The sequence below is a fragment of the Aptenodytes forsteri genome, unplaced genomic scaffold, assembly GCF_000699145.1.
Source record: "Aptenodytes forsteri isolate BGI_AS27 unplaced genomic scaffold, ASM69914v1 Scaffold55, whole genome shotgun sequence".
Taxonomy (NCBI): domain Eukaryota; kingdom Metazoa; phylum Chordata; class Aves; order Sphenisciformes; family Spheniscidae; genus Aptenodytes; species Aptenodytes forsteri.
This window is the reverse complement of record NW_008796063.1, coordinates 929,210-951,598: the sequence shown is the minus strand read 5'-3', so window position 1 is coordinate 951,598 and position 22,389 is coordinate 929,210. Positions and strand designations below refer to the sequence as shown.

General features: G+C 37.3%; 1 protein-coding gene across 1 annotated transcript in view; it reads right to left on the bottom strand.

The window, feature by feature from the left end:
* The window catches only part of PPP1R9A (protein phosphatase 1 regulatory subunit 9A), a 156,002-nt gene that overhangs the window by 33,500 nt on the left and 100,113 nt on the right, over positions 1-22,389 (bottom strand). The window contains exons 5-9 of the mRNA XM_009286340.2: positions 18,565-18,700; positions 9,922-10,077; positions 4,342-4,395; positions 1,737-1,966; positions 229-325 (exon numbers count right to left, since the gene is read on the bottom strand). Of these exons, the coding sequence (XP_009284615.1) occupies positions 229-325; positions 1,737-1,966; positions 4,342-4,395; positions 9,922-10,077; positions 18,565-18,700 (673 nt within the window). The remainder of the gene's footprint in view (positions 1-228; positions 326-1,736; positions 1,967-4,341; positions 4,396-9,921; positions 10,078-18,564; positions 18,701-22,389) is intronic.

Genomic DNA, 22,389 nt, shown 5'->3' with positions numbered 1-22,389 from the left:
TGATTGCCCTCAGACTTCTAGTTGCAACTTCATCGCTGCCTACCTGAAAAATCAATAATGGAAAATAATCTGAGGGCCCTACCAGGGTAGGAAGTTTTCTCTTCACATTTTCAACCCAGGCCCCAGGGAAGCAGCAGACTTCCCTAAGAAGTGGGTCCGGTCGGCATATTGGGCCTTCTGTTTCCTGAAGTGTCTCATTCTTCAAATATGAGAGTAAATACTACTCACACGAGCTTGTAAGCCTTGAACCTCTGCAAGGTGTGCTTTCTCCAAATCTTCTATTTTCTTTCGTTCAGCTTCCTGGCGTTTGATGAAGTCAAGTTCTCTTAGGGAAAAAAAGGATGTATTTGTTGTCATCAAAGCAATCAGATTCCAACAGAAAATAAAATGTTCTGATGTATCTTAAGCTATGCATCAGAAAAATCTGTCCTTAATGAATATTTTATTATTAACCTAGTAAGAAGTATGAAACTGCAATTAGGACAAAACCCTAAACAATTATTTAGTCTAAGCGAATATGCTAGGTGAAGATATAAAAATGGTAAGAGGAATTTATCTGAAAAAAAAGTCAGTTGTTCTAATTGATAATCAAAACAGTTAAATCAAACTAATTTTTTCATAATCTGTATTTACAATGAAAACAACGTTAGCTTAGCTTATGCTGTGTTCTCTTGTAGGAAATGGAGCAAAATCTGTTTTATTAGAGTATGACTGCACTCCTTCACAGAAAGGACATCCATAAGTTCCAAGGTACAAATCTAATTTTCTAGTAAGCTATAAGGAAAACTGTTAGTTGATTTTAGGAGTCTGAGATAGTTAAAAACAACTGACTACATTTTTTACTAATATAAAACAGAGTAACAACAGAAAGGCTATCCAAGCTCATTCTAGCTATTTTCCTTATTTCTTTTTATTTTGAAAATCTAAGACATTTGTGACAGAAAGCACACAAGATGCCAGCTAGTTCTGGAACAGTCATGAAATTCCAAGATGGGTAATGGTATTTTGACTATCTAAAACCCTTTTTAATGGGACAGGATATTCACTTCTGCACTCCCAGCTGTCACTTGACATTGCTGTATGTTTTTGAGTTTTCTTCTTTAAATGAGTGTATTTCAGCAGAAAATGAAAAAGTTGCTGCAAAAAAAGAAATTTGGGGGAATGGAAGCTGTTATAGAAATGTAAGATGTTATTATTCTTGCTAGCCATCAGGGAGAGGGGACCACATGAAACAGAGGGGGCCAGGTAATCATCAGTTAGCTCAACTCAGCTCAAACATTCTTGGCATCTACGAGAAGAAGAAAAATAAAATGTAAAATGTAACAAAACAAATTTCTTTTTGATGTTACATTAGTACACAGCAGGAGTGAATCCAGCTGACACAACACCAATATAAACTGCTGCAAACCTTGCTAATCAAATGCTTTACTATGATTACTCTTGGTTGTTTGCAATCACATTGAGTTATTTAGTAATTCTGAAACATTCCAACCTGGAATACTACAGATTAAGTCTTTATTTAGTTATAGTACTATTTTTCAACAATACTAAACTAATACTTGAATACTACTAACATTTTTCCATAATAAAGAGCCGGTGTTTTTCATGAAAAAAAAGTGAAAAATAGCGTTTACCTTACAGGTGTTTAATAGTGGGTTTCATATTTCAAAATATATCACATATACGTTTCCTATCTGGCCACTAAGTCATTTGCTGAGCCTGGCGTAGCTGCTTACTTTTGCTGAAAATCCTTGATTAATTTCTTTGCCTTGTTATATTTCTTCTCCAGAGCCTGATACTGGCTTTGCGTCTCCTTGAGGTGCTCATTCACCGTGTGACACAGGGTTTGTGCCTCAATCCAATAACTCTCTAATTTCATCATTCTTTCCTTATTCTCCTCAATGTTCTGCTGGAGTTGGGTCTTCTCCAATTCCCACCTCACCTTCTCATTCTCAGCAGCCTGCAGCTGAACAAAAGAGTGGAGATGCCAGTCAGTGAAAAGGTGCGAAGTGCAGCCTAATCGTTTAGGATGAATTCAAACAACATGAATAGTGAAAATCAGTGAATTAATAGCTATATAAGTAATATGCTAGCAGTGAAAAGAGCATTCAAAGACGAAGAACACAGCCTGATACATACATTATTCTTCCTCATAAAACGAAGTAGAACCTTTGCACTGTGCAGCCAGTGCAGCCTCTGTGCTTCTCTGGGATATACCAACGTGCTTTAAAACTGTCAATAGCGGAGTATTCAGGCAAACTGCAGTCAGCACTGGAGATGCATTTTGCTCTATGCTTCTGGCTCAGGTGTTAGGAAGCATTCGTACACTTCGATAAAATGAGAAATTTCTTATTTTGGGGGAAACTGATTTTCAGGTTCTAGATTTGATTTAAGAACAATTTAGAAAACAATAGGAAAAAACCCAATTGCAACTATCTGCTTTTTTACCCACATTAGAAAATCTACTGAATTCTTACAATGTCTGTTTTCATGTCATAATCTTGCTTAATCTAGAAAGGCAAACAAAAGAGGTTGGAGCATAATTCAAAATTTAACATCGGGTCATAACCTAGAATCTTTTTTCATTTAAGCAAGCACAGAGTTTTGCATCCAATACTGAAACTATGCTAGAACTATTACGAGGACAAAGAGAACCTGTTATAAATATATTACTCTTGTTTTCTTTAAACTTGCTTACTGAGTTGTAAGGAGCTAATATGAAAAGAAAAATATGCCCTTGCTGTTGAAGATTTCAGGTGCTAATTCTGCCAAACACATCAGCAGTGCTTAACTCTATGACCAGTGCAGTTCCACTGCGAGTGCCACTATTTGGCACCAATGAAGTCCAATGACTTGGAAGCGACCTTAGAGGAGCCCAAATTTTCCTGCTGAGTTTATAATAAACCTTAGCTCCTTTGCTAGTTTTTCTGTTAGATTTTTTTTGTGTTAGGCTTCTCACTTCCCAGCTGAAGCTAGCTGCGGGTTTGAATGTTTGGTGCTGGATAAGGGTAGGGTTGTTCAGCAGCTTGCATGTTTTAGCTCCCAGAATTTATGGAAAACAAAAAATGCCTTAACATCCTTGTTTACTTATCGAGACTGTTTAATTTGCTCTAGGCAGTTCTGCTAGCATCAAGGATAACGCACACAGAAAGAAAATAACTCGTTTGCAATTTTATTAGTAATATACCTAAACTAGCCACATTTTCTTCAGCTTTATTCAAAACACTAGGTAAAGAAGCCCAACACAAAAAGGCACATTAATCCTAATCTTGCAAATGGATTTGCACAGATGAATGTTTACACCCACACATCATTGCCATGAAGTCAATGGGGCTCGGCACAATCCCAAGGGATTGACCGTGCGGCTCCAATTGCTAGATTGGAACTGGAAAGTGGAGGAAGAACAGATTTCTGACTTTCTGAACTGAAACAGTACAACAGAAATTGTCCTTACAGAACACAGCTGCACTCTGAATTTGTTTTTACCAATAATTTATGCAGATTTGATAAACACTATGCAAAATACACAGTCAGTGCAAATAGTAGCTAGAAAGAAATAATAATCTAAAATCTTTTTCTGAAGTACAATTTTCTCTTTGTTTTCTTTTTATTTCCTTCATAACGGACTCAAACTCAAAGAGAAGGATGTCATTATAAAACCTAATATTACTCAACAACTGAATTATCAGTTGACTTCCCATAAAGGTTATCCTAGTACAAAAAATACAATTTCTTTTTATTGCTATAGCAAATGCAATCTAAGATATAGCAACCGATTGTGAGATGATGTTTTCTGTAAAACTGGTAAGCTTTTTCCTTTCTATACTATCTTTTAAAAAGAACTGCAGCAATATGAAACAGCTCTTTCTTCTGTATATAAAAAAGTAATTTTTATTAAACACCTTTAAGTAAGTGAGTTTTTTTACAAAAAATGTCAAAAAAAGGAACTAATATAAACAGGATACTTTAACATCACTGGTAAATAAAAAACCCTAACAACTTACACTTAAATATGCAATCCAAATATAATTTAAAAACCTGAGAAAATGCATTAGAATTGTAAAACTAGAAATGTGCCATTTAGTCATTATGATACCCCTTAAAATGTATGTTTAATTGAAGCTACACAAGTTGGCAGTTTCTCTTAATAGCAGCACTTAAGATTTTACTTGAAACTTTGAATAGAGAATATATACCAAGACAAGATTTAGCCGAGCCACTGTGCTTCTTAATCAGCCTTTAATAAGGATGTTGACTTCTCCACCCACATAAAGATACATGTCTTCAGATCTGATTTTGCATGAGAGAGGAAAAAAACGTGTATTAACCATAGATTCTTACCTTCGTCTTCAGCTTCTGAATTTCAGCTTCTGTAACAGCATGTTTGATTTGTAACTAAAATTGAAAATATAAAATAAACAAGTGAAGTCACAGAGAGTACTCCGGTATTTTTAAAGCCTGTGCTGCAAGTTGAATACCTTATTACATAGCAGAAGGCCTTGAAGAGTGCTGCAGTGCAGTAGATTGTAAATTAAAATGTCTAGCTTGCAAAATGACTCAGTCTGTGCAACCTAATTAAAGATAGGATGCCGTCTAACCACTCATAATTTCAAATCAGAACATCCAATCTGTTTAGCAAAACCAAATGTCTTATGCTTAAAAAAAAATAGATGTCATCCTGCTGGGCTTTGCTCTCCTCTGATGTGAACGTGAAATACGTCCCAGTGCTGTCAGAAAGTCCCACTGCATTGATTAAAGCAGGCACGTTACAAAAAAGCAAATATGGAAATAAGTGATTTAACAACTCAAGAAGTCAGGAAAACCTTGAGGGAAGATTCCACACATTGATTTCACGCAAGAAAAAAGGTAAACTGATGCTATCCTTCTCCACCATTAGCTGGAGTTACTCTGCTCAAGCTAGCTAATCTCAGTTGAGAGCAGTTACACAGGAAACCCTAAAAAACAGGAAACGGCATTCAAGCACACAAAATGATGGCAAGTAGATTAACAGCCCAGGCAGTGTGCTAAAGGTTGTAGTTACATTACCAAGCACCATGCCACAGTAACAGTGGATCTGTACAGTGAAAGGGTCGGTGCTGAGGACCTGGCATCCACCTGCACACTTTCCGGGGGGATTTCTTTTGGATGGACCTACTGATCTGATCTACTGGTCTGATCCTGTGGAGTGAATACTCATTAGCTCTTTGAGTGTATTAGGTAATGTCCTGAAATATCTTCAGTTTCACCCCAAAGGTGTGCTATTCACAGGCTCCAAGAACGCTCTGAAGTACGAATCGAACCACAGCTTCAACAGTATAACCCTAATCCAAATAGAAATGATCATGCACATGCACCCAATACTGGCCTGCACCCAAATCCCTGCTGCTTTATTATTTAAAGCAGGTAGCATGGACAAATTTCTGACAGGCCCCAAAACCTTAAATCTAAAGCACTGTTTAATCTGAATCAGTGACTTGTGTGTGTTGGGTTGACGGCAAGGGCAAAACCTGAATTACAGCCTGAGCTGGCACTGCAGTGGAGACAAAGCCTTTGTCCATTATTTATGAATACCAGGAATAGTTACGGAAAAGCATGTTCTACATGGGGGGTTACTTCTCTTACAAGACTGACGGGAGCCTTTAGGAATAGTTTATATTGAGCTAATGGAGCACATGAGGGAGTTGTACTGAACCAGAAATTATCATCTCTGGTGAAGCAATGGCTCCATTCTTGAAGACCAGGCTGTTAGTAAAAAAATGTACAAATAATTCAAAAGAGAAGTTCTTCTGGAGGAGAGGAGTAATTTTCAAAATAACAGGAGCCATCACGGAGCTGATCGGTACAAGTATCTTCAAGAAAGGCCAAGCTACTTTTGAAATTCTCTTTTCATGGAGCCTCTTGAACGCACTTGTTGTGGCATAGGAAATGCACACTCTCAGATGCAGTTTGGTTTGCAAATCAGCCTTAACTGATCTAGTGAATAATCCTAGTCCTTTCTGGTGGAGAATTACTGAATTTATGCTGGAAGGAATAAAGGAGGCACTGATGCAACCAGTTCCACCTGAGTAACAGTTTAGGAGTCTTCTTTCCACCGCTCATTTCTTGGTCACTGTCTCCAGAGGAGACTGTAAGCACTTCTCGTCCCCAGGATCATCTGTTACTTATACTCTCTTTTTGACTTTGCACTGAAAAGTGTAACGAATCTTCAAGTGCTCAGTGAAAACAGATACAAGATTTCATTTCAAATGAAACCAGTCACTGACTGTAACGGCTTGAAGAAACATGTAAAATGTGGAGGCACACCAGGCGCAATTAGCAGGTGGAACATGCACAGGGCCAGACCAAACCTGCCCCGAGCACGCAGCTAACCCGTGGATTACACGGGGTTCCTGAGGAAACACCACATGAGAGCAGGGCTGCTGGTCCAGGCCAAGAGACGCCAGTGCAGCTGGGAACAGGGCACTCGGCAGCCCTGGAGCTGGTGTTAACGGCAAGAAGTGGCCAGTGGTGCTACTCCACCCAGCAGATCAGGAAGCCGAGAAGGATATATAGCTTTTTGTAATTATACATAGTAGAGGAAACTAAGGAGATACTTTAATTAGCATTTGCAAGAGGTTACTTGCAATTTTTGAGCTCTGATCTGCAATTTTCAGAGATTGAGAACTGTTTTTCCTCATCACTCCATTTCTGTTAGTAGTGAAAAATTACAAAAGAACCATCTCAAAATGTTACGGTGTTTATAAGGTGCCCAGGCCTTTGTTTAGTTCTGCTACCTCATTGTTTTGGAATGAGATAAAATCAGGGGAAGGATGGATGAACTAGACTTTGCCCTTTGTGGAGTTAATGATGAAATCAAAAAGCCAAGACTCAAAGCCTTAGGCTACCTGCTTACAGTCCATTCCCATCTCTTCTAAAACCCCACAAACCCATAAGCAGCACTTAAACAGCTTATTATTATATACAAATAAACTCCAAATTGTTGCATAAATGACAATCTGCTCAGGTACAGATGGTTTTAACAGTTATTTTTATACTCTCTGTTATTAAGTTAAAAAAATGAATACCGAGCACCCAGTCAGATCATTGAATCAGTACATGGTACAGCAGATCCCACTGAGGCAGAAGAAAAAAGACACTTTCTTGCCGAACAGACAAATGTGTAGCAGGACATTTACTTTTTTCTTTTTTTCTTTTGTTAAAGAACTAATTATGCTTGCAGAATAGATGAGAAATACTAACACATTTAGAGGTTAGACTAAACAACAGGCAAGGTCAACTGTTTGGCAAGCAAATCTGGACTCCGTAGTTAAAAAATTTTAAGCAAGTTTACTAATAGGGGAGCAAAAATACCTTATTCCATGTCCCATATAATGCCAGACAAATTCTTGGCAGATATTATTTTGTATTATTATGTTTTCTAAGTCAATATAAAACTGTGAATGCTTCATTTTAACAATGACATTTTGAATAGTTTTTGGCACATTTCCTTTTCAAAGATGTCTTGAAAAGCTGATTAATTTTCTTCAAAACAATAAAACTTTTTATAAAAAATAAGATATATAGAGAAAATGGATTGAATTCATCTAAGACTGCAAAAGGTAGAATGGGATGAAAAGCTAGCAAATGTTAAAATATCCAGAGTACACTGGGAAAGAAAGTACCCAATGGAATCTAATAATGCCCATGACAATTTTTATATAATCATGATATATTTTTTGCATATAATAATAATAATCATCAATTTTTCATATATTTCATTAAGACATGAAATATAATACCTAATTCTTACATAAGATGTCCCTTCTCCCTACAGATCTTGTCTCTCTTCAATCATCACAGCTAAAATAAAGCTTCTAGCTCTTTCTCTCAAAGCAGTTAAAGAAAATCAGTCCCATTTTTCCTGTTTTACAGCCAGGAAAACAAGACTTGCAGAAGTACAGTGATTCACCCAGGAATGCCCATCTCTCTTCTGACTTTCATTCCAAAAGCAAGGCATTTCAAATAAGAGTGCTCTCAAAGTATGTGAGCACATTTTTCATAGCAAAGACTGAATTCAACTAATTAGGCCAAACTATTATGCTTAAAGATTATGTCCAACCCACTTCTTTAATACTTTCATTAATCTCTGGAGTAAGAACAAGAAAGAACAGTTATTCTTTAAATACAATTCCAGAAAACACTGTGTGGGCTTGTGCAGCGTGATCGTGAACAAGTCCTCTAGTGTTGAAAGAATTCAGGGCAAATACCAAGAAAAATACATGTACTCGCTCTGTAGCAGCCAACAAAATGCAGTTGTGTACTGCTAAATACAATCAGCGAAACAAAAGTGGCATGCTTGTAACAGCGGTAACTGCGTGGGTTAGTGAAAAAGAGTCCACTCTTATGCAGGAGCATTTAATGTTTTCTTCTCAGGCTCTCATCTGCACTTAAACTGGAGGATCCCAAAGTCCCTTCATCTGATCTCCTCTACACCAGCATTTTGGGGCCATTATATCAGACAGGTCTGCAAATAGCTTCAAATCAGTTTGGACATGCTCAAGTATGGCAATAGCTCAAGCTGATGGAAACTGTATTCAAGAATAGTTTTACAGGTACTTTATTCAAAGGTGAGTGTCTTGCCCATCACTGTATCTGTGGTTTGCATAGCCTTGGTACACTGGCACAATCAGAATGGTAGCATCCTCCCACCGCTTTGAGAAAGTATCACTACGTATGATGCAAAGTATTAGAAAATGAAGTAAACTGTTCTGCTAATTTGCGTAAGAGCCTGAAACTTGAAATATGGAGTGAGAAAATTATCGTTTAAGTAAAGTAAAAAACTTTCAGGAAGCAACGATGAATAACAGTAGGCATCCAAAGGCTGAAAAGGGTATCAGCAGAAAAGGGAAAGACTGGTTGCTCACTGATTACTTTCCATACATTACTCCCACTAGAGATAGAAGATAAAATATCTGGCTTGAGTGGAGGGAAGGGGAAGGGGGAGAGCACAGGGGAAGAGGATAAAAAGGGAGCCTCTGTATTTTAAAACTCCTTTCTGGGCCCAGATTCTGCTGCTCAAATCTCCTATGAGGTTCTGGCTACTTTCACCCCTTCTACCTTCCTGTATTTAAAAAGAAAAACATTCTTTACTGTCACCACTCAGCCCATTACTGTGGGCTTAGATAAATCCAATTGTTTCATGTCTTTATTTGCATCAGAATTCAGGAAAGCTCAGAAATATACCACATCAAAAGCACAGCCTAAAATACGGAAGAAATGTTTCTCAGTACTTTGGCATGTTAAGTTATATGAATTCAATGACCGCAATGAACACCACTGATTCAAGCCCCAGTTAGCACCAGTGGATGCTATACAAACTGTGTAGCCGCAGAGTTTGGTAAAACACCAGCTTGAAATATGCCTGCTTCCCCAATACAGCATCTTTCTAAACACATGGCCAAACATATGACAGTGCTGTACATTGGCGAGTCGCTGCGTAATGGTATAGGATGAGCTCCACACGTCCCTTTTCACTGAAATTTAGCATTTGCTGTTTGGTTTTCCTGATCACTTTTGATTGGAATCTTACAAAAAAGAAAAAATAAAGGCAGCAATCTGCTAGTAATGAATTAACTTGCACTTTGTCTTCCTGATCAAAAAATGCAAAATAAGTGCTGAGGCAGAATAACTTCTGTGCTGAAAAATTATAAATTACTCTCCATCAATGCAACGGTCACCTGAAAGCTGATGCTAAAACAACTCTGAAGAACAGTTCCACTTCTTTTAAGCAGAACTGTTTGAGTCATCCGAAAGTACCGAGTATACAAACAGCTAGAAATCAACTCTAGTTTTCAAGAGAAAAAAGAAGCACTGAGCAATGAGATAACTAGAAATCTAATTCCAGTGAGATATTTCAGGAATATTTTCTGATCCATAACTTACCTCTTTGAATTTGTGAGCAAGCTTGCTGGTGTCCACATCACTGGGGGAGAACATGTCATCATTTTCAGGGAGATCGAACACTTCAATAGCCATGTCACCTCCTGGAAGGACAGGTCCCATGTCTTCGTCTTCTTCATCTGTAGCATATTCCCCTGTCTTAATTTTATAGCATTTAAGAAATTCCAGTTATCCTTATTAGGCAGAGACTGTTCAAAAAGTAAATAAGCTGCTGTGCAAACACAGCATACTGCATACAAAAAAGGTTATCTTTTTCTTTAGCTAGAATCCCAGTAATTATGAATTCTACCAGACAAAATACAACTCCACAGTAGTATTTCAGAACATTAAGAGAGAGGAGAAAACAGTGTCTTAAGCACTAAGAATTTAGTGCTTACACATTACTGGCTCTGTATTTCAATGGTTTTCATCCTTTTCTAAGTGAGGCCTCTTTTCCATAGGAAGACCTCTCCAAATTTATCTCAGATTTAACAAGGAATCTTTTCCAAACAGAAATGAAAGCAGAATAGGACCGACAGAATCTTGATTAGTCTTTTGTAAGCCATCTGGAGGAAGTAATTCTCCAGTGATAGTCCATGTTGAATTTGAAAATCCATTGGTTTGTTCTTTATAAACAAATTAACAATAGAAAAGTCACACCCACACAGAAAGACAACAGCAGGAAAAAGAAACCGAGTGTCAGAGACAAGTTCAGAGACCAAAGTCAGAGGTTACTGAATTTTCACCCTGCATAAGGAGCTGCTTCTAGCTAGTTTTAAACAGAAAATGCAGGTGATTCTTGGGCTGGTAAACCACGAGATGTGAACAATTTGCTGACAAAACAGAATTTTAAAAAATCATAAGCTACAATCAGTCTCTCAAGATTAAACAAAATAAAACAATAATATTGAAAAGAAAAAGCTTGCACTATTAAACCCCAAGTTGCCTAGACAATCCTTTGCACATACACCTGTGCTCATCTCTCCCCATGCCTAAGGTGGGGAGACTTTAGTTCAGCAGGGCTCCCTCTGGAAGCCAGAGCACAGTGCGTACGGATCACAAATAGCCTGCTGGCTATGCAAATGACTATGCAAACATATTATAAAGCAAACACTTTCCTCAGAGCCACATCTGGATTTTTAAAGCTTGGGACTCAATAAATACATGGAAACGGAAGGGCGGGGGAAGGGGTGCAGTCCTTCTCATGTTTATACAATAATAAGACCAAAATTGTGACAGAACTACTCAAGTTTTTGTTCATGAGCTTTCAGTTCCTGAGATGAAGGCACATAACATTATTATCAGAAGTATATTCCCAGTAGTGCTAGGATTATCTATTAGTGTCATTTTTGTCAAAATAACCTTTCAAAACAACAGGTAAGAACTCAGATGTCCAAACTACAGTTCAAATCTCAACTTTCTACCTTAATTTAGTTTCCCAGCTGTTCTTTAGGCTTATGTAAATCTCTCTCAATTAAAAAGCAGTGCATGGAAGCACGTTAAGTCTAGATGCAGAAGTGCACACAGACAGAAAAGATACATGTATGCGTCCAACAACAGGGTGATATACTTGCAATAAAACATCACCATTTCTTGGATAAATAGCACATAGAATCATAGAATCATGGAATGGTTTGGGTTGGAAGGGACCTTTAATGATCATGAAAAATATATATTCTCCTTTTTTAAAACCACTAAAGTTTAAAAAAAAAAAGCAAGCCAAAACACACAGAAAGCATAGAATGATTTGGTAAAATATTCTGATGTTAAAAGAACTATCAAAAAGAAGGTAAGTCACGAACATGCACGACCCATCCATACTTTAAACGTCACTGTTAATGCGAGCCACTTCTTAGAAGAGATATCTGTCTCTATAAATAGTTACATATTCTCCAATGAAATGAACAGTAACCATTTATTTTACATGCTTTATATGTACTAAGACTAATAATCTCAGTAGTCTTCAACAAAAAAAGTTAACAGCTGGTTTTGCTCCTTTTTTCCTTATTTAAAACAGAAGCAAAGAACACACAATCCATCTCGCTGGAGTTTTCAGGCACGTTAGCATTACAGCTAAACAAAACAACACCTGAAATTAAATTTATCATTCTGTATGTCTAGATCTCACACGCACACGCAAAATCTTCTGTTATGCTACACCTGTAGTAACTTCTGTTTCTATTTTATTCCCCACGGCTACATGAAGTTACTGTCTAAACAGAAAATTAGGCTGCTAACTCTCCTGGCTTTTTCCAGGAGCATGTAACACCACCTTCACACGCTGTCAGGGCAGCGAGAAGCGGAACAACTAACTCCAAAATCCCAGTGAGATTTCAATGAAATGAATTATTGTGGTGACAAAATGCTAACACAATGCATGTACTGTCAATTTTGCAGTCATATCCCTGAAAAATCTGTAAGGTGATACACAACTGTCATTTCTACATGAAAAAACATCTTGGCAGGTCCATCAGCAGTGGCAAGGAGATCTCTGAAGCATGCAAAGAAGAGGCAGAAATAGGATCATTAACTAGCAAACTCATGCCCAGGTTACGTAAAAAACAGACCTGGCTCAGCTACATATGCATTATAAAGGAATATATTAATGCAAAATCCTAATTATATTTACCAATTTTGGTAAAACAATAAAACAGGTGAGTTTAGTTAAAACTGATTCCTCCAAAGACTTCAACTAAAAAGAAGTACTTCAAACAAAAAGAAAAATGAACATGTATGAAGGACTAAGTTATACTGGGGCAAAATTCAAGAGCAGGTAATATTCTACTGGCCTCAGGACCCAGAGTGTTTGAAGAGGGACATCAGGCAGCTTAAAATGAACACAAAGGAAAGCCTTGCTTCAAATTGTACATAGTCGGGCACAGTGATTTTTGCTTCAATTAATGCAAAAAGTAGTCATCAAAGCAAAGCACTGCAGTTTGCTCAGGTAAACAAAACAGCAAGATGACACAAACATATTACAGAACACAAAAATAAAGGGGACTTTTGCTTTCGTCTTCAGAAGAAAGGGATCCAATCTTATAATCACATGAAACACAAATTACAGGTTCAAAAGAACCGAGGTGTGCTTTAAGGAAATATGTGTCATAAACTACATGAAACATACTTTCCCTGAAAAAAATATCTCTGCTGACTTTTGTTTCACATGAAACTACCAGAAGGTTGTTCAGACCCTGTGCCAGTAAGCTAGAATGGGAAATTCAGTGTTTTACAAGAAGCAGCAAGGCACAGACAAAAGTTATTTTACTGCAAAACAACAAAGCCTTGTAAGGTAACACTTGTTATTGGAGCTGCCTGAGGTTCCTTGCAATACATTTTGTTTTCTTAGCTGACAACAACAATAACATTTTTTTACTCAGTAGTCAATGAAAACTTACATGCTCTTGAAGGAAAATCTCGGACTCTTCAGTCTGTATTGGTGAGCAAAATTCACCCATGCAAAAGGGTGCAGCAGCACTAGGGCTTAAGCTTATCCCATCCACAGCAATAGCTTCTGATATTAGCCATTCAGTTTTGCTATATGCTATCACAGCTAATAGCATGAAATTATCTTTATAAACGTGAACTGCAATTTCCCACTTTGAAAGGGAAAATGTGTTACTCACATTGTTTAACTGCCTTGTAAATTCTTGAAATGGGCCTAACACTCCCAAGCAGAAAGAAGGAGCAGCAGGACCAGCCAGGATAATGCAGACAGACCCTCCCCAAATCACCATAATAAGGGCTGCATCAAGCTAGATCTTTTGTTTGTGCTGAAACTCTCCCACAGTCATGGAACACCATTTGAAGAACTATAAAAATAACTCAAGCCCACTTCTTCATTTGATTTTTTTGATGGTTTATACTTAATATTTTCAAAAGAACAAAGAAAAATAAAATGGTATAGTATCAATCATTGCTTTTACAGGAGTGCTTCATATTAATGATGTTGGAAAAACCGTACTCTCTGAACAACCTTGTTTAACAGATGTATTCTTTGGGTGTTAGACATTCAAGCACATTGCAACATTTTTCTTTTCATGTGTATCTAGATTTTCTTCAATGGTTCTAACGTTGCTTTGCTCTCAAATGTCCTGATAAATGAAAATTAAAAATGAAAAAATATTCAAATTACTATTAGTGATATTAAAATACATTAAAACGTCACTTGCATAAAACTATTTGTCTGTGGCCACAGAGTGAACAGAATTCTGCAATATGTTATTAATTTCATATCCTGCATCACCATATGCAGCCTTCAGGGGAACAGGTCATCTGCTTTATGTGACTTTTGCCATTCACTGTAGAACATGAGGAAGATAATACCACGTTCAAACCAAAATTCCAAGAAATGGCAGAATTTGACTAAAACATGCACAGAACGCTATGTTAACACAGGGAAGTCAAAAGGTTTCAGTCAAGGATACAGATTCAGGTCGTACTTAATACACTAAGTAGGAAATACAAAGACAGTGCCTACTTCAAAGCCTTTGAGTTTTGTTTTCTGAGAGGATACAACAAATTAAAAGGATGTGGGATTTTAGGAAGCTAGATGAACTGGTGATGAGTAAACTCTGCAGCAGGCTATCTAGAGGCAACACCTGAAACAACATACTCTCCCAGCTTTACTGTAGTTAGCACAGGCTCATCAGGAAATGCCAACGCTGCCTATCGTAAGTAGTACTTGAGAAATAACTGATACTACTGGCGCTGCTTGGCTTGTGGGAGCTTAACAACAAATTGTGAGCTGTTGCACATTTATCCTGCTTGTCTTTGTATGGATCCCATTGCGGGCATCCCTCTTCTTTTAGCGTTTGTCAGTTTTGCACACGGTTCTTGTATTTCCATGCAAAGACTTAAATGAAGGAGCATCTGAAAGCATCCTGCAACCCTGTGACGACCTGCAGCCCATGATAACAGCAGATTCTGAAGTGCAGGCATGCAGGGCATTTATATAGTAAATGATGTTTCTTTCAGGATTACTTATATAGTAAATGATGTATGTTTTGGAAACACTATGTGTATTACTGTGAATCTTCCCCAACAAATAACTGTCATGTAACATTCCTGGAAGGCAATGGAATGAGAAGTTACAGCAGGCTAACAAGTGTCTCTCTGATTTAGCATCTGACTAAAGTCCAGTGCACACTGGCTGGCAGAAGTCAAAATTGTCTCAATAATGCTGCTATTTTAAAGAACTCTGATCCTTCTAAAATAGCTAGATGCTGCTTGGGCTATGATGAAGACTGTCCTAAGTTTCAAAACAGAGGAAAACCAGCCAGCTGGTGATACAGCAAGATAAAACACCAGGACTTGCACATGCCTGGCACACGCTCTCTTCCTGTGATTTGACCAGCTCTACCAAACACAGTTATGTGCAGGATTGAAACATAGATCACTGATTTCCTGCTCTGGAAATCTGGTATGTTATTGCTGTCTTTGTGGTAAAGTCTCTGAGGCTCAGAATTTGACAGCCTCAATGGACGGCCGAATAAGGATAATTTTCTTGTTTATTTATGCAGCATTGTAGCTGGAGATCCATGTTACCATATTTTAAGAACTGTATGAAAATGAATAGGACAGTTTGATAGCCCTGAGACTGAGCAACTCCTGTATAATTATGTGCCACCTCAGCACGAAACTCCTTACACTGACAATCCAAATATTCCTGAACTTCATGCAGTCAGAATCACTATCACGTTGAGGAAATGGACTCAAAAGGGTAGGGTTTTTTGTAGATTTGTGGATATTCATTCAGACAGTGTAAACTGAGATTTTCTTGCCCAAAAGATGCACTGCTTACCAGAGCCAAAGAATGCAGGGCTGGCAGTGGTGTCTGGCATACAGCAACATAAACCCAGCCACATTTGCCCTCGCAGAGCAAGGTGAGCTCAAAGCAGTAATGCTCGTATTTGACAGTAAATGGAGCAGAAGTGCTTGTGGTGACCAAAAACGTCTTTGAACTGTGTCTAATGTGCATTAGATCACAGCTTCCATCGTGTCAATTGCCTGGGAATGGTGCAAATTATGTGAGTTTACTTGGACGGCATAATCAGGAGACAAAAAACCCCAAAACTCAGGATTGCTGCAGGTTCCCAATAAAATCTGCTTCTTATAAGTCTGTTAATTAAGAAAGGGAACACACCTCATTGCATACTTTAGTAACTACACCCCAGCCACCTATTATTAGAATAAGGTTTACCGCCCCACTCCCAAATATATATATGGCATCAAGTAGGAAATGGGTATGATCTTCAATGATCCCAGTGTAGTTTTTGAGAACTGAAGTACTGCATTTGTTCTGAAGCCTAATTCCTTCTTCCAAAAGAGATCTTTGATGATACTCTGGATGTCCCCTGGTAGATGTCTTTTCCTTTCTTCTTCCTCCTTTCCTCACATACTGCATAAAAGTCCCCTTTGCACTGCAAACGCTAATGGCCAAAAAGCACATGTCATGGTCACAGAGGTGGTCATCATCCTCAATGTAGTGCTATGATAAGAAAAGATGCCTTTAACTCTGTTGATTACTTGTCCTATCTCATTTTCTCTCTATCATCCAAAGGCACTACCAATAGAAAACACTTTGTGCATTTAGTATTTTTTGTGTTAAAAATTTGTGCAGTGAACAGGGCTTAAGAGTTTGTAACTACTGAATTGCAAGGACAACAAGACACATCACAGAAAGTATCTGATACCTAGTCATCCCTGTCCTCTTTCACTATTGTGTTGAGAAACGCTTGCACGGTCATCAGTATGAAAGTGTCACTGTCAGCATCAGCACAGCAACAATCCCTACTGAAGGCTGAGGTACTACCAGGGTCAGTATTGATCTGTATGGTTTTAACAACGTTTTCTTTATTGCCAGATCTTGAGTTATGACATCTGTGTGGTGCATGAAGGTAAGCCACACAAACCTTTGAGATTTTTTGCAGATGGATGCGTCCTCTGGGTAAAAGGTGCAATGCATCAATTACATCAGTCTGCCTTCAGCCGCACACCTCTCTACGCGCAAGTACACAGTGAGAAGGATTTGAACATCAGGCATTTAGGACACACCTCTCCTGCCAGTATGAAAGCTATCAGACTATGTTTACCATAAAATGATATCACAGGTCTTCAAACCCTGACGTCTACAGCACACTGTGATGAGCTGTGAGACGTCTCTTGTTCCAAAGGCTAGAGGGAGTTGTCTCTTTTGTTTTTGAGGAGATGACAAGAGTTCCTTCAATAAATTAGTCAAGATCTTGAATTTTAATTCTAGACTAAACAGAAGTTAGAATACTTGCATGTTTCTATAGTTTGAGAAGGGAACAGAGAGGATATGGATTTTCTAGCCTTCATGGTCTTGCACAGGCACACATACATATGCATCCCCAATATAGACGAGTATAACTTTTATTTATATGAATTACATATGCACCTATGACAGGAGTCATTCTAAAACGTATTAAAATATTTTTATTTTTAATTATCAGTGGTAATTAAAGTAAGTGAAAGCATCACTGGGGCTAGATAGGATTTTTACTTAGTCTTCTGAGACATTTCTGATTGTTCTGACCTATTGCTAGTTTAACAGTGTGTTTCAAAATCCAAGTGTATCCTGATTTTATCTCAGAGTATTTTTTTTCTCTATTTCACTGTATAGAAGCCTTGTCTCGGTACCGAAAGGAAAACTAAACTGAAATAAATGTATAGCATGAATTGTCTATCTTCCCTTCTCTATCGCCTCCTTCCACAAATAAAATAAAAAATCTGGCCCAGGATGAAAACACACTAATACATGGAGTCTGACATTTCAAATAGTATTATTCAAGATAATGTGAAATGAAGGAGGTATGCTTGGGCTATGTGGAAGCAGCTTGTTACAACAACTGCCTTTTACCTTAACCCAGCAGCTAATTTAGGGAGTAACACAGACAGTAGTCTCTGAAACCAGGATGCTCTCTCATTAATCTTTCCAAGCATCTTGGTATTTAGGCATATGAGGAATTTTAAGAGAACGGAAAGAAATTATGTAAAATTTACTGTATAAAGTTGATAGTTTCAAAACCTTTGTATTGGGACATCAGGCACTAATTGCGAACATCAATACACACTTCAGACAAGGTAGATTAATTCTCTATCCTGTGGAATATCTGTTCAGACAGAAACAAAAAGCAGTATTTAGAAGGAGGGGTCTTACCTGGAATTTCCAGAATATTTCTTAATGTTCTGAATTAAGAAGAACATCAGCCCTTCCAGAAAAAAAAAAAGGTCTAAAAATTCCTCAACCCCCTAAAAGTTAGAAGGCAACTTTTACCAGTTTTCACAAAAAACTAATGTTTCAGTGCACAGGCAAACCAACTTTATTCCCTTATTTCAGAAAAACATATGCCTTCAGAGGAAGAGCAATGATTACAGAAGCATCGACCAATTTGATATTTGCTCTTCTGGAACAAAACAAGTATTTTAAATCCATGCCGAAAAGCTTTTCAGTAACTTTGTTCTTCAAATAAGATTCATGATCAAAATCTGTAAAAATCAGCAGCAGAGGTAATGGAGAGGGACAGAAGCTGACCTCTGAGTGACAATTAAAAAGAAGGAATTAGGAATAGAAAACAGAACATTAAAAAAAACCACCGAACAGTGAAACGCTAGACAGTCTGTTACCTCATCATCATCTGCATCATACTGTGCATAATGCTGCTCCAGCAGCTCTCTCTGGCGGCGTTCTTGTTCTAGAGTTTGGCTAATCAGCTGCGCAACCTCACTCACTTGGCCCGGTTTTTCTCGTCCAATTACAAACCTATACAAAACATTAGTGAAAAAAGATTACTCCTATTGTTTTACCAAAGTTCTAGATTTTCCGCTGTGTCTTGTAAAGAGGATAGCCTTTTTCTCCAAAGATACGTGGCTGTGATTGTTTTAAATGTGTTCTGTGGATGACATTTGTCAGAAGGGCACTGTGTGCAAGACTAGGAGTGATCAGACCATGACAGAATTTACAGGAGGGAGGAAAAAGAAGTGACCACTAAAGCCTTCCCTCCAAATTTCAGTAAAAAAGATTCTCTGAGTTTGAACTTTACGGACACAGACCTAGAGCGGGGCAATTTTTAAAAAATGTATCACCACATCCATTCCTTTTAGAGCAATGTATTTCCCAGAAGCCTACAGAAGACCAGATGCACAGTAACAGCATAGACACACTTCTGGCAGCTCGTAGTGAAAGGAACATGCACCAGAGTAACTTCTTTCTCCATCTTGACTTAGAAGATATTTCTGAGCTTTTATATTTGCCTTCCTCCTGTCTGTAACAGAGAATCTATTTCCACATTTTTAAATCTGACAGACACTATTGCCCTAATTTTAAGCCACATTTAAATCTTTCTTTTATTTCATGAACTTCTGTTGCTAAGGAGCGTTTTTCTCCGCTGTTAGCTATTGCTGAACACTGGGAGCACATTTCTTTGGCTTAACAAAAGACAAGGGAAGTGCTTCTTTCTTGGTTGAGACTTACAAGACTGCTTCCCAATCTTGCTTTCAGCAACTGAAATTCAGAATTGGCTTGGATTGTAACACTGTTTTTCAGCACAGTGGCATAACCGTAATTAGATATTTTGCTATCTATAGTATTAATGATAAGCACTCATTATACAGTACCAACACACTGTAAACTACTGAACAAAAGCACAATTTAAAGATGTCAAGCTGAAGGAATATTTTCTTAGCAGGCTAGAAAGACAATTAGGTAATTACAGGTGAAAAAAGTATTCTGCAGAGCTGAAAAGCATGATCCGGTGACACTGAGATACTGCATATGGTAAATTATTTGTTTCCACGACATTTAGCTCAAACGATGAATTTAATTTATTATTGGAATGAGAGGTAGAAACGTGCATTATATCCCATGTAAGAAAATGATTTTCATTAGTACTGCCTATCACTGTTAAAGTCATTTGGGATTTGGCATCCATGTGTAATCCAACTTCCCATGAGTGGATGACCCTGAGCCCATTTCCTATGCCAAACAATTTGTCAGACTCTATGAAGTCAGGCACTACAGAAAGGAATACAATTTGGAGATTATTTCAATATCATCAAACTATCCAAGTCAGTAATTACTTCCAAAAGGATAAGAAAGGTGAGAATGAGTGACTCCATTTGAAATAATGACACAAGGTGCTCTGAAAATAATTTGCAAGAAAGTGTCTTAGTTTAAAAACATTTATAGAAAACACAGCAGAATCTAGAACAAAATCAGGGAAATAACATCAGTATTTTAATCCTGATCAAAACAGATCAGTCTGGCACTCATAACCTACTATTGCGAAATATGACATTGGTTCGCAGCAGTGATAAAGACCTTGGGCTGAAAGAAAAAGAATGTTTCTTCATGGCCCCTATACTTCATCTGTTCTGCATACTGACTCATAGTAGGATCCTGTTTCCTCTGAATTTTAATTTTAGAGCCAAGTATTACAAAGACTAAACCAGCCATGTTTTCAGTCTCAACTGGGAGGAACAATGAACTTTTGATATTACTACATGAAGTAAAAAAGGATTCAACCCATATTTGCTACATATTTGTCTCCTCTAATGTAAAAACAAATTAAAAGAAAATACAGAAAAAAACCCTTCTATTTTAAACAAACATTTTACGCAACATCATGCATGAGTGTAGTATTTATACACAGTAGAGAGAGCATCACATTTGTAAACACGAGGGAGATCACCAATGTGGTAAATTATGGAACCACACAAAGTGATGCAAATGCTACACTCCCTCCTGCCCTCTGCCTGATAATTCACCTCCCTTGGAAAATAAGAGACTTGAAATACTTCATACAATCATTTTTGTATACTGAAAACCTAGAACAGACAACATGTAATGCATCTGAAGTCTGGTAACTCCTGATTATTTAGGAGTGGTTTTGACACATTAGACTGTAATGCAATAATATTTTCATACAGACAAACAAGTTTAGGTAGGACATAAAAATGTAAAAGCTTATTAATTGAATTTTTCTTCTCATGCCAAAGCCACTCACAGTTTATAGTGATGTGATTTTCAAGGCTTGAATCATATGTCAAAATGAAGTTCCTCAATGATACCTGAAGCTGTTAAATGATACATGAATAAAAGCCTCAAAGCAATGACAAAGTTTAAAGCAAATGTTTTCCAAAATAGAAATATGCAAGGAATGTTTTATTTTCCTACAATTTACTGCCTTAAAGTGAGATATTTCCAAAGTGTCTCAAAATAAATATTTAGAAGCATTCAATCTACGATTGATGTCAGTTCTAGATAAAGAATTGTAAATTTGTAAAATGGAATACTACGTTGCCAACAACGTTTTGACAGTTTTGACAAACTAAACCAAACCTTTTGTCACGTTACATTCCATGACCTTAAGAATACCATGCTGCATATAATTATGTTTAACTTGTAACTAAGCCATAAATTATAAATTTATAATTTAAAGAGATGAATAAATATTTCTCTCTTAGAAAACTGTAAAGCAGAGGCAGTTATTAAAATGCTAAGCATGAATTAGATCTTTATGCCTAGAATGGCTTTAAATACAAGAACTATCGTTATCTGAAGTGTTTAAATACAAAAAAGAGACATAAGGTTCAGATTCACTGACCAGAAAATTAGTCACTGAACCATAATATGCACACTTCAACGAAGTGGCTAATTATGTATTTCACATCACTCTGGCTCACCAAAATTAAGCACATGCATTTCAGACTTGATTAATTAGTCTCAAGGGCCACAAGTATTATAACAAAGAACTATAAATTTGATCAGCAATAATATATTTAAGAAGCTAGTTATGTTTCTGGATATGAGACAAATGAGGGTTTTAAAGCCTTTAAACCTCATCACGGTAATATTCCCCTTAATTATTAAAGCCAGCAACTGCAAAATGAAACCCAGCAAAACTGTGATCCTGTACTACAAGCCATCACTGTACTAAATCTCAGGCCATTACTGATTATTTCGGATGTCCACAAAAAAGAAAGAGAGAGGAGATAACATCACAGAGAAGCAGGGCATGAACTGACCTTGATATTCAGAGTTACACCAATCTAGCTGAATTACCAGCTGTGAAATATTCTCTTTGGTTGTGGTTAAAACAAACAGGGACAGAGCTAGGAATATAATTAATATTTGATTCTATCTTGGATTTAGGAAGGTCTAAAAGAATACAGTATCTGGAGGAATTGAAAATTAAACTACAGTAATGGTGGTTAAGAAAAGCATTCTACTGAAATTGGCAGCAACTCCTACATCTCCTGCAATCCAGTCATGTTTTAATGATTTTAAAGCACACCTGATATATAACTTTCTGCATATTTCCAGCTTTTAATAAATGAGGATCTGCAGACCTGTGCTTCTTGAAATAACAAAAAATAATTTATTGTTTTTTTTACCAACCATGGGAACCAGAAACTTTATTATAAGAATTGATTAAATTAAAAAATATTTCA